Source organism: Pituophis catenifer, unplaced genomic scaffold, assembly GCF_029215685.1.
Source record: "Pituophis catenifer annectens isolate HBS135680 unplaced genomic scaffold, rPitCat1.0.hap2 SCAF_4, whole genome shotgun sequence".
NCBI classification, from domain to species: Eukaryota; Metazoa; Chordata; class Lepidosauria; order Squamata; family Colubridae; genus Pituophis; species Pituophis catenifer.
The window spans coordinates 65,625,467-65,640,214 of NW_027256884.1; the positions used below are offsets into that span (position 1 = coordinate 65,625,467).

The 14,748-nt window shown below is 33.3% G+C and overlaps 1 protein-coding gene across 1 annotated transcript in view; it reads right to left on the bottom strand.

Annotated features, from left to right (window-relative positions):
• Positions 1 to 14,748, bottom strand: part of CFAP47 (cilia and flagella associated protein 47) — a 525,834-nt gene that overhangs the window by 164,286 nt on the left and 346,800 nt on the right. Inside the window, 1 exon segment of the mRNA XM_070944210.1 lies at positions 7,276 to 7,432. Coding sequence (XP_070800311.1) covers positions 7,276 to 7,432 — 157 coding nt within the window.

Here is a 14,748-nt window from a genome sequence, read left to right on the forward strand (position 1 = left end):
GAAAGAGCAGGCACTTATATTGAATCCAACAGATAAGAAAATAAAGGAAACAATAAATTTGTAGCGAGGGCAGTTCAATATGTTGATGGCAGATCAAGTGGCAACTAATTTACAATATGCTACAATAATACTTTTTGTAATGCGAATAAACCAGGTAGATGGTTAGCTTGCTTGTTAAGGAAAAAACAAAAGCTACGTACTATAGAAAAAATAGAATACAAAGGTAAAGAGTATATCAACAAAATATGATTAAAAAAGCTTTTTTAGAATTCTAAAAAAATATGCTAGCAAAGTTATATGCTAGTGATACAATTCAAGGCAAAGACATAGATAGATATTTACAGGAGGAGAATATTCCTGTAATTACACCAGAGCAAAGGGAAGGATTGAACCAACCAATAACTTTGGAGGAAATTATTTTAGCAATTAAACAGTTAAAAGGGGGTAAAGCTCCAGGCACAGATGGACTGACAGCTGTTTATTATAAAAATTTGCAGTTAGAAATGATAGAACCGCTTAAGGAATTGGTTAGTAAGATTCAAGCCGGAGGATGTACCCCCATCTTGGAGAACAGCTTTTATTTCATTGATTCTAAAGGAGGACCAAGATCGTAGTCAACCTAAAAATTATAGGCCAATATCGCTTTTAAACACGATTAAGATTTTTGCTAAAATATTAGCAAAAAGGTTAATGATAATCATGCAACAAATGATTCATAATGACCAATCTGGATTTATAAGTGGGAGACAAATGAAATGTAATGTAAGACAAATTGTAAACTTATTGGAATATTTGGAAAGAAACAACCAAGTCCCTGTAGCGCTTATCTTTTTGGATGCGGAGAAGGCATTTGATCAATTGAATTGGCAATTTTTATTGAAAATAATAGAAAAGATGCATTTTGGAGAATACTTTACACAATCTCTTAGGGCAATATACCAGAGACAAACAGCACAAATAATAATTAACGGTGGTTTAACAGAAACTTTTAAAATTGAAAAAGGAACAAGACAGGGATGCCCTTTATCACCATTATTGTTTATTTTAACTTAGGAACCTTTATTGAATAAAATACGAGGGTCAAATAAAATAAAGGGAATTAAATTTAGACATCATGATTATAGACTAAGAGCATTCGCAGATGACTTGGTTGTCACTTTAACTCAACCAGTACAATCAGTTACAGGTTTAATGGATATAATTAGCCAATATGGACAAATGTCTGGATTTAAAATAAATAAACAAAAAACAAAGATAATAACTAAAAATATGACAGTAAAGCAAAAAGAAAAACTAGAAAGATTAACAAGATTTGAAATAGTAAAAAAGGTTAAATATTTAGGGGTATATATTACAGCTTCAAATGTAAAATTATATAAAAATAATTATGAATTGTTATAGTAAAACATACAGAAAGAGATGGAGAATTGGGGAAAACTACAATTATCTCTGTTGGGAAGAATAGCAGCAATAAAAATGAATGTTTTACCTAAGTTTTTATTTTTGTTCCAAATGATACCAATACTCAAGAAAGATGAAAATTTGAGGGAATGGCAGAAGGGTATTAATAATTTTGTTTGGGTAGGGAAAAGACCGAGAATAAAGTTAAAAATAATGCAAGATATACGTGAAAGAGCAGGTCTTAAAATGCTTAATTCAAAATTATACTATGAAGCAGCTGTCTTAACAATAATTAGTGATTGGATTAATTCAACAGAAGAAAGAATATTGAATATTGAAGGATATGATTTGTTATATGGTTGGCATGCTTATTTATTATATGATAAGAAGATGGATAAGACCTTTAAAAGCCATATATTAAGGAATGCCTTGTTACGAATTTGGAAAAAGTATCAATATATGTTAAATTATAAGATACCTATATGGGCAATACCCAGACATGCGATAGAGAATATAAGTGTAGAACAAAAGCAAGAGGTGATTACCTATAAAGAGCTTCTTAAAATGGAAGGGGGTATATTGCAGTTAAAATCTTTAAATGCATTAAAAGAAGAAAGGATAATTCAAACGTGGTTTCAGTATGGCCAGTTGCAAGCTAGATGGAAAGAAGATCAGAGAATTGGTATCATGCAGAACAAGGAAAATTTGGTAAAACAAATTAGAGATCAAGGTCAAATGCATATAAAAAGATTATATAATATATTGATAGAAATAGATTCAGAAACGGAATTAGTTAAGGATTGTATGATAAAATGGGCACAAAACATTCAGGAACCAATAATGATGGAAACTTGGGAAAAAATATGGGTTAGAAATGTGAAATTTACGCAAGCCCAAAATTTAAGAGAAAATTTTTATAAAATGTTCTATAGATGGCATTTAGATCCTAAAAAGTTAGCTTGTATGTAACTGAATTTGCAATCTAAGTGTTGGAGATGTGATTGTGATGACGCCACTTATTATCATATATGGTGGACTTGTAAAAAAGTTAAAGCATTTTGGATTAAAATATGGTGGATTATCCAAAATATTCTTAAAAAGAAGATAAAGTTTACTCCACAATTGTTTTTGCTGGGTATAATCACAGATTGTACGGTTATGGAGACTAAATTGATTTTAAATTTAATAACTACAGCTAGACTTTTGGTGGCGCAATATTGGAAGAAGGAAGATTTGCCTACTATTGAAGAATGGACATTAAAAGTAGCGAATTTGGCAGAAATGGCAAAAATTTCAGCTTATTTGAAAGATCACAAGAAAGATATATATCGGAATGGAGAAGATGGATTGATTATATTCAAAACAAATATCAGACTAAAAAGTATCAAATAGCTTATGAATGAATAGAAAAATTGAGAGTACTTATATTTAGTTAAGTAAAAGGGGAGTTAAAGTGTGAAGGGGGGGATAGGAATCCATAGTTAGCTAGCTTAGTTTAGTATATGATTGTTAATCATTATACCCTGTATTTTGTTCTGGGAAGTTCGGGGGAGGGGTTGGGGGGGATAAGGAAGGGGGGGATGGGGAAATATTTGTAAAAAAAATTTTTGTAAAACTCTTGAATAAAAAAAAAGAAATGGCAAATGGTAAGAAAAAAGACAAATGTGGGATTTTTTCTTTAAAGACATTAACAAGGTTGAGGATTTCATATATATAAAATGGTTATTGGTCATTCCATGTCACGTGGTCTGATTTCAGAAAAGTGCCCTGCTCGACCATCACGGATTTTGATGAAATTTTGTGTGAACATGAACACATGTCCCCAATAACATTAGTAAAGTGTTACTTGTGCTAATGCAATACTTGTGGAGATATAGTCATTTGTTTGATCCCATACCACAGCCTTCTACAGTATGACTCTGAGGTTCCAGCAACTTTGAGTCATAATATCTCCGGCAATATTTTGTTGAGAGAAAAAAAAACTTGGCCATCTTGTACAACTTTTTGTGCTCTATTAAACAAAATAATAAAAATATTCTCATGAGTGATCTCGATCTAAATAAATTGGAGGAAAGTTGGCCGAAAATAGTGCGGCTCAAAAAAAGGTTAAAGTTTGGCTTTTTATGTCTCTGGAAGGAAAGGTATGATAAACGTGAAACTTTGTGTGTAATAACTTAGCAACAGAAGGTTTTCGAATATAAAATTTCATTCTTCTACTGCTTTCCAATAGTTTACAAATTGAATGTAAAGTTGATGTTTGATGTTGTAAAAACACCAAAAATAGAGTATTTTCAGCCCGCTTTCACAAAAAAAGACCTTCTGGAAACTCTAATAAATCATTCTCATTAGAAAGAGCATGTTTCATACGCCCTAAAAAAGTAAGGTTGGTTTTTCATTGCAAAATTTCATTGAAATCCGTGATGGTCTAGCAGGGACCCCCAGACCACTTGACATGGCATGACCCTCAATGCAACTCTTAAAGTAAGCAAAAGCTATTGTAAATGTATCTGAGAGTACCTGTATTAAGAAAAAGTTAAAGAAAATGATGTACCAGTTTAAAGAAAAATTCTGTATGTTAAAAAGGATGTTTATAAAAGAAAAAATATTATATAAGGGTAGTTTGGAAGGAGGGAGCTAAATGCAATATTGAAGTTTAAAACTTGCATGTTAAAGTCAAAGAATAAGATGTATTATTAAGTTTTGATTTTTTAAAAAAGTGCTTTTTTGTTTGTTTGTTTTTAAAAAGTTTAGTACTTTGAGGTGAAGGGGAAAAAAGGTCCCCCCCATGCTTCGGTAAGGCCAAAGATTTGAAAGAATACAATAAATTTTGTAAATAAAAATGGTGACAGTTCACAAAGATTACTAGTACAAATAGAAATACATACTATTTCCATAGCAAGGAAGATAAAGCAGGAATAGTTAAATTGAATACTTTATTTAAAGAGGAAAATATGTTCTTATTTAGGTATCATTTCTGGAATTTGTGCTTGTGGGGGAAAAATGAAATTTTGATTTTGGCTTTGTTGATTAGAAAGATTTGGTGTTATAGAAATGGCTAGTATATATAGTATATATAGTATATATATAGTATATATAGTATATATATATACAGTATATATTAATATGTAAAAGCAAAAAATTGAGTTTGAAGTGTATTTATCTTGTAGTGTGCTAGGAAAAGTTGGAAGTCAATGCCCCCTTTTCTTTCTTTTTCTCTTCCTCCTTGTATTTAACACCCCCTTTTCCCGGTCCTTTTCCTTTCCTTAATTCTATTTTCTTTTCTTTTCTTTTGTATTTTATACAATAAAAAAGAATAAAATAATGTTACATCTGTAATATCAAACCATCTTGCAGTTTACTGCACAAAGTTTAACTGCAATGAGTCATTTTTTCCAACTCTTCCGGTATAGAGTTAACTCATGTCACAGTAGTAATCCATTTACTCATGGTTGGCAGTTTGCAAAGGTTATGGAGCTATCTTGTTTAATTACTCCCTTCTATGTTACTATTAATTTACAAAAAAAGATTCTAAAATACTGTTCCTCAAGAATAGCATGATTTGAATGATAACTTTGTTATAGTCTTCAACCAGTCAAAAGTTACATCATCAACAAGGCAAAACTGAAAACAAATGGATGAATATAATAGAAGCATTTCTTAAGCAATTATATTGAAATGATGAGTGAGTCTAGCAACATAATTTGAAACCACATCTTACTGCTCTAAGAATAGTCAGTAACCAGACATTCCATTGCTGGTTGGATCACCATTGAGTCCAACAGTTTCCTGGAATGGGCCAATTGAATGGGTGAGAATGACGATGAACCAGAAAGCAATCAGAGAGTGATCTGTCTCAAGATACACATAAGTTTTCACATTAACTTCAGGGATCATACTTATTCAGTGTAGAATGTGAAGGTAGAATAACTAAATCCCTCAGCTTGGAGAGGGAATTATGCTACCATTGTATTACAAAACAGTCACTGAATTAATTTATGGTATTTGTCAGAATATCTATCTATACGTGTTAAACTATAATATAATTTAAATGAGAATTATAGCTGTTCTCAAAATCAATGTTTTCATTATCAAATGTAAATAAATGTGAAAATAATTTGTTCTTAATAAATATACTGAATATTGTCAGAGTTTAAAATATACAAATTGCTATAACTATAATAAACAATACGAATTTGGATGTCGAGCCCGACATCAGCTCGACACTTCAGCTTGTTTGGCTAAACTCTGTTTTTCCGTTTGGCGATTCATCTGAAGAGCTGCCCAGCCGCGGATCAGAAGAACCAAGATTGGATTAGATTGTATCCAGCATATAATTCTGTTAAATATTTTATTTAAATAATAGTATCCCTAAGAAGCAGAGTAGCAGAAAAATAGCAATTTCACAATGGAAATGAAGTGACTGAGGTGCATGATCTACAATTTCATCCTGTAAATGCTCTTAATAGCAATGCTCCCGCAAATGAAACAACTATTATCTGTGACAATAAAGTATACCAATTAAATGCAATTTCAAATATTTCTTCATAGTTTGCTTTAAAGTTTAAAAAGCACACCCAGTAGATATAACCTGATCCAAAATATGAAATAGTTACCATCTAGAACATATTAGTAATTGCCCAGAGGCATTAATCTTTTAGTTCAAAATTCAACAAAATTCTGTCTTGATTTTCATAAATGTTAACTCCTGTTTTCCCAGTGAGGGTCTGGTAATATGAAAATCAAGATTCCTATAGAAAAACATAAAGAATATTAATTAATGTTCCTTTGCTATTTTATGAGCATTGCATAATTATAGTTATACAGTTATACATGGATGGGTTCAGATCTTCCTTGTATTGGTTCTTGTTGGAAAGAGACAATAAAGTTTATACCCTGTATCTCTCATTCTGTTTTATGTACCTTCTAAGTAAAAATTCCAAAATGACTGATAGAAGTTGTTAAGTTCAATGATCATGCAGCACACATTATTGCAGTTATATTGTTCTTGCTACTCAAGAAAACAAACTGATCCAGAAAGTTACAGTCCAACTTGCTGTTATCTATCAGCATCTATCAATCAATCAATCAATCAGAATAGAGCAGGAAGGGACCTTGGACCAGCCCCCCTGCTCAAGTAGGAGACCCCATACCATTTCAGACAAGTGACTGTCCAGTCTCTTCTTAAATCTCCAGTGATAAAGTACCCATAACTTCTGAAGGCAGGCTGTTCCACTCGTTAATTATCCTCACTGTTAGGAAGTTTCTCCTTAATTCCAGATTGCTTCTTTCCTTGATTAATTTCCATCCATTGTTTCTTGTCCTGTCCTCTGGTGTTTTGGAAAATAAATTGACCCCCTCCTCTTTGTGGCAGCCTCTCAAATACTGGAATACTGCTTAGTCCTTCTTTTCTCTAGACTAGTCAAACCCAAATCCTGCAACTGTTCATTATATGTTTTAGTCCCCAGGAATTTAATCTTAGTTGATCTTCTTTGCACCTTTTTTCAAATTCTCAACATCTTTTTTGTAATGTGGCGACCAAAACTGGATGCAGTTTTCCAGGTGTAGTTTTACTAAGACTTTATAAAGTGGTACTAATACTTCATGTGCTTTTGATTCTATGCCTCTGTTTATACATGCCTATCTTCTCTAGGGTTGGGTAGTTGTTAGCAGAATAAAACCCTATATCACATCCTAGTTACTATGGTAGAATGCCTACCATGAATCCCAATCTTCACTGTTGAAATTAGTTTTATATAGTTAAAATTTTAAAAAAGAAAACATCATTCCATGGTATACAGTAGAAAAGATGTTAAGATTTCTTTAGATGGATAATCCAATTTCCCAGTCATAAAAAGAAAATGAGGGCAGTCATACCTGTTAAAATGATATCTACCACAACTTCTTCAAATGTAGGATTCTTGAAGTTTACAATGATAGAAGAATGGTGACCAAGACAAGAACTGACATTAGCTGGTTCCATTGGTTGAGGTATCAGACCAATACCCGACAAGTAAAACACCCATTCCTCAAGCTGTAAATGGATAGAAAGGCTCATATTTTAAGTAGATTAAATGTTTTAGCTCTCTAAAATACAATATATAAATCTTATATCAAATAAAAATGTATAAATGCATTTGACTCCATGCCAGTCAAATAGCTTTGGTACTCCTATGCTTATTACAACACAAACTCAAAGCTAGAGTGCAAGGAAAATACTCTTTTACCACAGGAAAGTCTTCTGCTGCTTTTCCACTGAGGTCATTGTTGATTATGATTACTATAATTCATTATGATTTGGGAAAATGCTATAAGATAGTTTTCATTCTTAACAAACCGGTTATTCCTGTCATTGTGATAGTGGACTAGTTTCTTCAATACTATAGCACACAGAACAATGGCTTCACATGGAGACCTAATTTTTGCATTTGTTTATACAACAAAAAGATGACAAATCTCTTACGAATCAGATTTCTGTCATGAATAACTATTACACTATTTTGATAACAGTGAAAAAACTATAAAAACATTAAATGAAAAATCACTGCCCTCCGAGCAAATAAGTTGGGCATTCTACACAGAAAAGACTTATTATAGAGAGCAACTTTTAAAGAAACAAGTACTTTGTTGTTGTTGTTGTTGTTGTTGTTGTTGTTGTTGTTGTTGTTAGTTGCGAAGTCGTGTCTGACCCATAGTTAAGAAATCCAAAATACATATTACATATAAGTCAAGAAACATTACAAAGTAACTATTTAATTTTTTTTTACAGATACTTAAGTAACAGTGACGCAGCAAAGATTATATCCCAAACACAGTATCAGAAATTAAATCATTTTAACACAATGAGCTGCTTTTGCACTGACAACCTTGTTTCCAAAAGTTGTACTTCCCATACTGGGAGCCCCCTACTTCAGAAGACATTCAAAAATTGTTCTAGAGCAGGAGTGTCAAATTCGATTTCAGGGAGGGCTGCATCAGGATTGTGTTTGACCTCAGAGGGCAAGGGTGGGCATGGTCAGGGTGGGCGTGGCCATGGTGGGCATTTGACACAAGCTCAAGATGCATTATTCCCCCTTCTCTTCCTTATTTCTACAGTTCTTTACTATAATCATTTTCCTATCTCTTTTACCAGATATTACTAGCAAACATTTATTACTTATTGTTTATACTCCACTAAAAATTTTATTTCTAAATTTATACCCCATTGTTTAATAGTAAATTGCTTTTCCAGGCAGAAAATCAATTTATACTATTGTACTATAGTATAAATAGTACAATAGCAATAGCATAAATAACATGACAATACAAGATCTAACAGCAGAGGTAATTTCCAGGATAGTAAATAGAAATGGCTGTCAATTATATATTGTTGATTGTAGATTAAATGGACTACAGTATGTAAAATCTGGCATTAAACTGTAGTATTAACATAGGATGTTGCTTGCTTTCTATCCAGATCAGGCACTTAACTTGAGGCCACATAATTGTAATCCAATCCAATCCGGTCCTCCTGCAGTACTCTGCCGGTTGAAAATGAGCTGCATGGAGACCCCCAGCAGCCCATTGTTGGCCAGAAGAGTGCTACTGGAGGTCAGGGAGGCCAAAAATGGATCAACTATACAAATAACCATTCTAAAAGCATTCCAGAAAAGTAATTTTAAAAAGCTGAAGTCACTAAATTAAAGTCTACTATAACAGATGCTGCACTTAAATGGAAATTATGTTCAATCAAAACAAGAAAGGTAATAAACCCAATCCTATAATATTATTTTTTTTGCAAGCTTTGTGATCGATCCTATACCTGTTACTTTTGACAAATGTTCTGCTTATTTAGAGGAACTACATAGTCACAGTAGTGTATTAAATAAGGAGACAAAAAAGCTAAGCAAAGAATATTTTGCAGGACTTGATAACAGAACCTCTAATAGCACTTAGTGTCATTCCATTCTAAATGTATATTTTGAAACAAAGGCAGAACGATAGGATTAGAAGCAGCCCTCACCCAAGAGCCAAAACAGGACAAAAGCCACTAAGCCACAATAGTTATTACCCAACACCCTTCCAGAACACAAGTCCCTTCATTGCATCATCCCCAGCAAACTTCAACCAAACCTGAGAGCTCAGACAACCTATAGAGCCAGCTATGACCCCTACATAACCCCTACAACAGCCATTAGAATATATGTTCTTGCACAGGAACAGGAAGCTCAAGTGCAAAGCCCAAGAGAAGTATAAAAAAACCCCACTCTCAACTGCATGTAGTCAACTGTACCAGAACCATGTGCTTGGTGGTTCTGCTTCATCATTAAACCATCTTTCCAATCAGATTCTGAGTGGGGTGTCTGTGTGTGTGCAGCTACTTCTACAAGACAGACAATACAAACATGCTGGACAAATTTCACTCTCACCAGACAAGTCCAAGGTGTTCAGAACTTGCTGTGCCAACTACTCCCAATTGTCATCCCTCCATGAATCCATTTAACTGATTACAACATAAATGAGGCAAGAAAGAAAACTTTACAATGAATTTCCACCTTCCCCCCATAGTCTTTCCAGCTGTCTTCTGGGAATTAAAAAGAGTCTTTATTTATTTATTTATTTATTTTATTTTGAATTTGTATACCGCCCTTCTCCCTGAGGACTCAGGGCGGTGAACAGCCAAGTAAAAACATCAAGTACAAATATTAAAATACAGTTAATACAGTCTCCACTTCTCCATCTAGGGTCCTCTCTTTCATGTCTGCTGGGTAGTGTTATGCTTGGCTTGGTGATAAAGCCCGTCAGTCAGGTTTGGAAAGGTCTGCTACATTCTGGTTGCTGTGATGACTTTCTAGTGGATGGCTGGATACAAACCCAATTTTCTGGCTCAAATAGATGGTCTCCTCTGGATGCAGCATCTGGGTCAGTGTGATCTGCTTCTACAGGTTGCAGAGTCATCTCTGCAGGGCTGAAAGACATGAGAACAGGGCCCCTCCCCCCCGTGAGTGATCTTCCCAGGAAAGGCATTGTTGGAGGATAAGAGATGGAGAGGTAGAGTGGGGGGTGGATCAGGCAGAGTTTTTTAAAAAACATTAAGGTTAACATTGCAGATGTTAAATAGACAGATAAAACCACTTAAACACATACAGTAAATGCAAGAATGAAACTTTTCCTGTAAATGAATTTAAGAGAGAAAGAAAAAATGAACATAGTTCTCTTCACCCTGTTCTGCTGGACAGGCAAACCCAGGGTAAAGGTATTTTTTTCTTTTCATTGCTTTAACCTTCCCCTCCCCCCTCCAAACAATTTAAAATTCTTGTCTCTAGGAATCAGAGACATTTAACAGTTGCAATTACCTCGAGGTCACACAAAGAAACACATATACATACAAAGACAAGGAAAAGAGAAAAGGAAAGGAAAACAGAACTCCCAGGTTTACACCCTGGTCATTTCCACCCTAAATCTCAGTTAATTTAGGGAAGGCACAAATCTTAATAAACATATTACATGGTTGCATAGAAGACAGAAAGGAACAAAAGAAAAAAAATCAATGTTCCTATTTATATATTTCCCTTTTCTTTTAAGTACCTTTTTTAGCCAAATTGATTTTTCAGCTTCGCCCCGGAGTAAAGCCAACTCTTTACACAATTTCCTTTGCTCTCTTTTGTTCATAAGGGCCAGGACAGGCATCTACCGTTTATTCCTTCTCATGGGCTTTGCACTTGAGCTTCCTGTTCCTGTGCAAGAACATGTATTCTAATGGCTGTTGTAGGGGTTATGTAGGGGTCATAGCTGGCTCTATAGGTTGTCTGAGTTCCCAGGTTTGCTTGAAGTTTGCTGGGGGTGATGCAATGAAGGGGCTTGTGTTCTGGAAGGGTGTTGGGTAATTCCTATTGTGGCTTAATGGCTTTTGTCCTATTTTGGCTCTTGGGTGAAAGTTGCTTCTAATCCTACCATTTTGCCTTTGTTTCAAAATATACTGTCTTGAATGGATTACCAAATCTGCATATCTAGTTTTTTTTATTAAAAAACAAACTTTATTAAACATAAAAAGATAAAATACCATATCGAGTATATACAGAATACATTTATATTAATCCAAACATCATTATTTACTCACAACAAAAATAGAAAAAGAAAACAAAATAAAACAAAAGAGAAAAAAAATTGTAGAAAGTGACTTTGTCACTTTATCACATTCTTTATCTTGTTGAGGGTGCCTATTTGTTAATTTTATTGTCTTACAGAATTTTACCTTGACTCTCCTTTCTTTTGAATTATCCAGTCGTACCATCTATTCCACGCTGTGTAGTATTTTGAGTCTACCTTATCTTTTAACTCAAATGTTACTTTATCCATTTCCACACAATTGTAAATTTTTTGGATTATTAGTTAATCTGTTGGCAATTGATCCATTTTCCAATATTGAGCTAGTGCCAAACTGGCTGCCGTAATTATATGTAATATTAGATATTTTGTTTCTTTCCTATGGTTTTCTTTGATCATGCCTAATAGAAAAAATTCTGGTTTAAACTCTATTTCCTCTGCTGTTATTTCTGTTAGCCAAGTTTTTATTTTTTCACAGTATTTCCTAATTTTTGGGCAAAGTCACCAGACATGAAAGAAAGTGCCCTGTGCCTGTTTGCATTTCCAGCAAGTTGGGTTTAAATTCGGATAAATCTTCGCTAATCTCGAAGGGGCCAGATACCATCTATACCACATTTTATACTGATTCTCTTTATAAACTGCAGATTTTGTCATGGTATAATTAGCTTCCCACACTCTTTCCCAGTCCTCTAATTGTATATTATGTCCAATATTTCTTGCCCATGCTATCATTTGTCCTTTTACTAATTCTTCTGCTAAGTCAAATTCCAATAAGTATTTATAAATTTTTGAAATTAATTTTTCTTCCTTGGCTTCTAAAAGTTTATCTAATTAGTTCGGTTTTAGTTCAATTCCTCCTTCCTCTTGATCCTTTTTGTATCTTGTTTTTATCTGTAAGTAGGGCCACCAGTCTATCTGTATTCCTTGTTCTCTAAGTTGTTCCTGTGTTTTTAGTATTCCCTGGGAGTCCAATATTTCATTATATCTTATCATTTTTTGTATTGCCAATGTGTTGGGGTGTATTGTCGCCTCCATTGTGGATAACCATCCAGGAACTTTCATGTAATGTTTGTTTTTGCCATGTACAAATTAATGAATCTCTTAGTATATGATTACTAAAATATTTATATGTTTGGTTCCCAGCGTTCCATAAGAAGGCGTGCCACCCCATCAACAAATCATGTCCTTCTAATTTTAATAGTCTTTGATTTTTCAAATTCATCCATCCTCTAATCCATGTCAGACTTGTTGCTTTGTAGTATGTTTTCTATGCTGGCAATCCAAATCCACCTCTGGTTCTATCGTCTTGCAATATACTTAATTTGATTCTTGGTTTTTTCCCTTCCCATACAAATTTTGTAGTTATTTTATTCAAATTATTGAAAAAAAAATTATCCAATTTTACCGGGATTGTTTGAAATAAATAAAGGAGTCTTGGAGGTACATTCATCTTTATCGCTGCTATCCTCCCTAATAGTGATAATTTCAATTTCCCCCATTTTTCTAAATCTTCTTTTATTTGTTGGACTAAGGTTCCATAATTGTTCTCCTTTATAGTTGCACATCTAGCTGTCAAATTTATACCTAAATATTTCACCTTTTTTACTACCTGTAATCCTAGTTCGTTAACTAATTCTTCTATTTGTTTTCCTGTTATATTTTTCGTTAACATTTTAGTCTTATCTTTATTAATTTTTAAACCTGCTACTTTTCCAAATTCCTCTATCTCTTATATTAATATTGGTCCTGTTTTTAATGGTTCTTCTAAGAAGAATACAAGGTCATCCGCAAATGCTTGGACCTTGTATTCTTCTCGTTTTACATTTAGTCCTTTCATTTTTTTATTTGATCTAATTCTTATAATTATAAATTTTCCAATGTTAAAATAAAAAGTAAAGGTGAAAGTGGACATCCCTGCCATACTCCTTTATTTATTTCAAATAATTTAGTAGAGTCTCCATTTACTAGTATACTTGCTTTTTGTTTCATATATAGAGGCTATCATTTTTTCAAATCTCTCCCCGAATTTCATGTTTTTTATTTGCTGAATCATAAATTGCCAATTGACCTGATCAAAAGCTTTTTGTGCATCCAGAAACACCAGTGCTACCTGCCTCTCTGGATGTACCTCATAATATTTTAATACATTAATTACTGTTCTTATATTGTTTTTTATTTGTCTCGTTGGTAAAAACCCGTTTTGATCTGAGTGTATTCTATAATTCAATAATTTTTTCATCCTATTTGCCAATATATTCATAAAAATTTTGTAATCAGTGTTTAATAAAGAAATCGGTCTATAATTTTTTATTTGTGTTATATCTGCTCCTTCCTTCGGTATCAGCGAAATGGATTCCTTCGGTATCAGCTTCCCTCCATGAGTCTGGTAGTTTTGCCTCTGTCAATGCCTCATTACATGTTTCTAGTAGTATCCAATTCAATGTTTCTCCTAGTCCTTTATAGAATTCAATTGGTTTATTATTTTTTTGCTTCTTAATCACTTCCTTTAGCTCTTCTATGGTGATATCCCTATTTAATATATCTTTTTCTTCCTCTGTTAATGCTGACATTCTCTCCCCACTCAGATATTGATTTATTTCTTCGGCTGTCACTTTATCCTGCTCATAAAGTTCTTGAAAGAATTGAATTACTATCTCATTTTTCTTTTCTAAACTATGTTGCATTTTATCCCTTTTGTCCTGTAGTTGTTGAATTATTCTTTTCTCCCTTTCTTTTCTCAATCTATAAGCAAGCTACCTCCCTGGCTTATTCGCGTGCTCAAAATGGTTCTGTTTTATAAATTCCAATGCCTTTACATAATTTTCCTGTTCTAATATATTCAATTTATGTTTAGCTGCTATCCATTTACCTCTAGTTTGCTCATCCCCAGGATTATCTTGTAATTTTCCTTCCCAATTTTTAATCTCTTCTTGTACATTATTATATTCTTTTTCCCTCTCCTTTTTTCATTTTACATTATAAGTTATCGTTAATCCTCTCACATAAGCTTTCGTTGTGTCCCTAAATTCTGAAGGGAGGTGTGATATTTTGTATTATCTTTAAAAAACAATTTTAATTCCTTTTCCATTTGTTCAATATATTCCTTTTCCTTCAATATCTGTGGGTTCATCATTCATCTACTCTTTTTCCTCTGTTGTCCTTTCCATATCAACATTACTGGGTTATGGCCAGCCCAATTGTTTGCCATTATTTCTACTATTTCTACTTCTTGTATAAGTATTTTAGTTACCCATGCCATGTCTA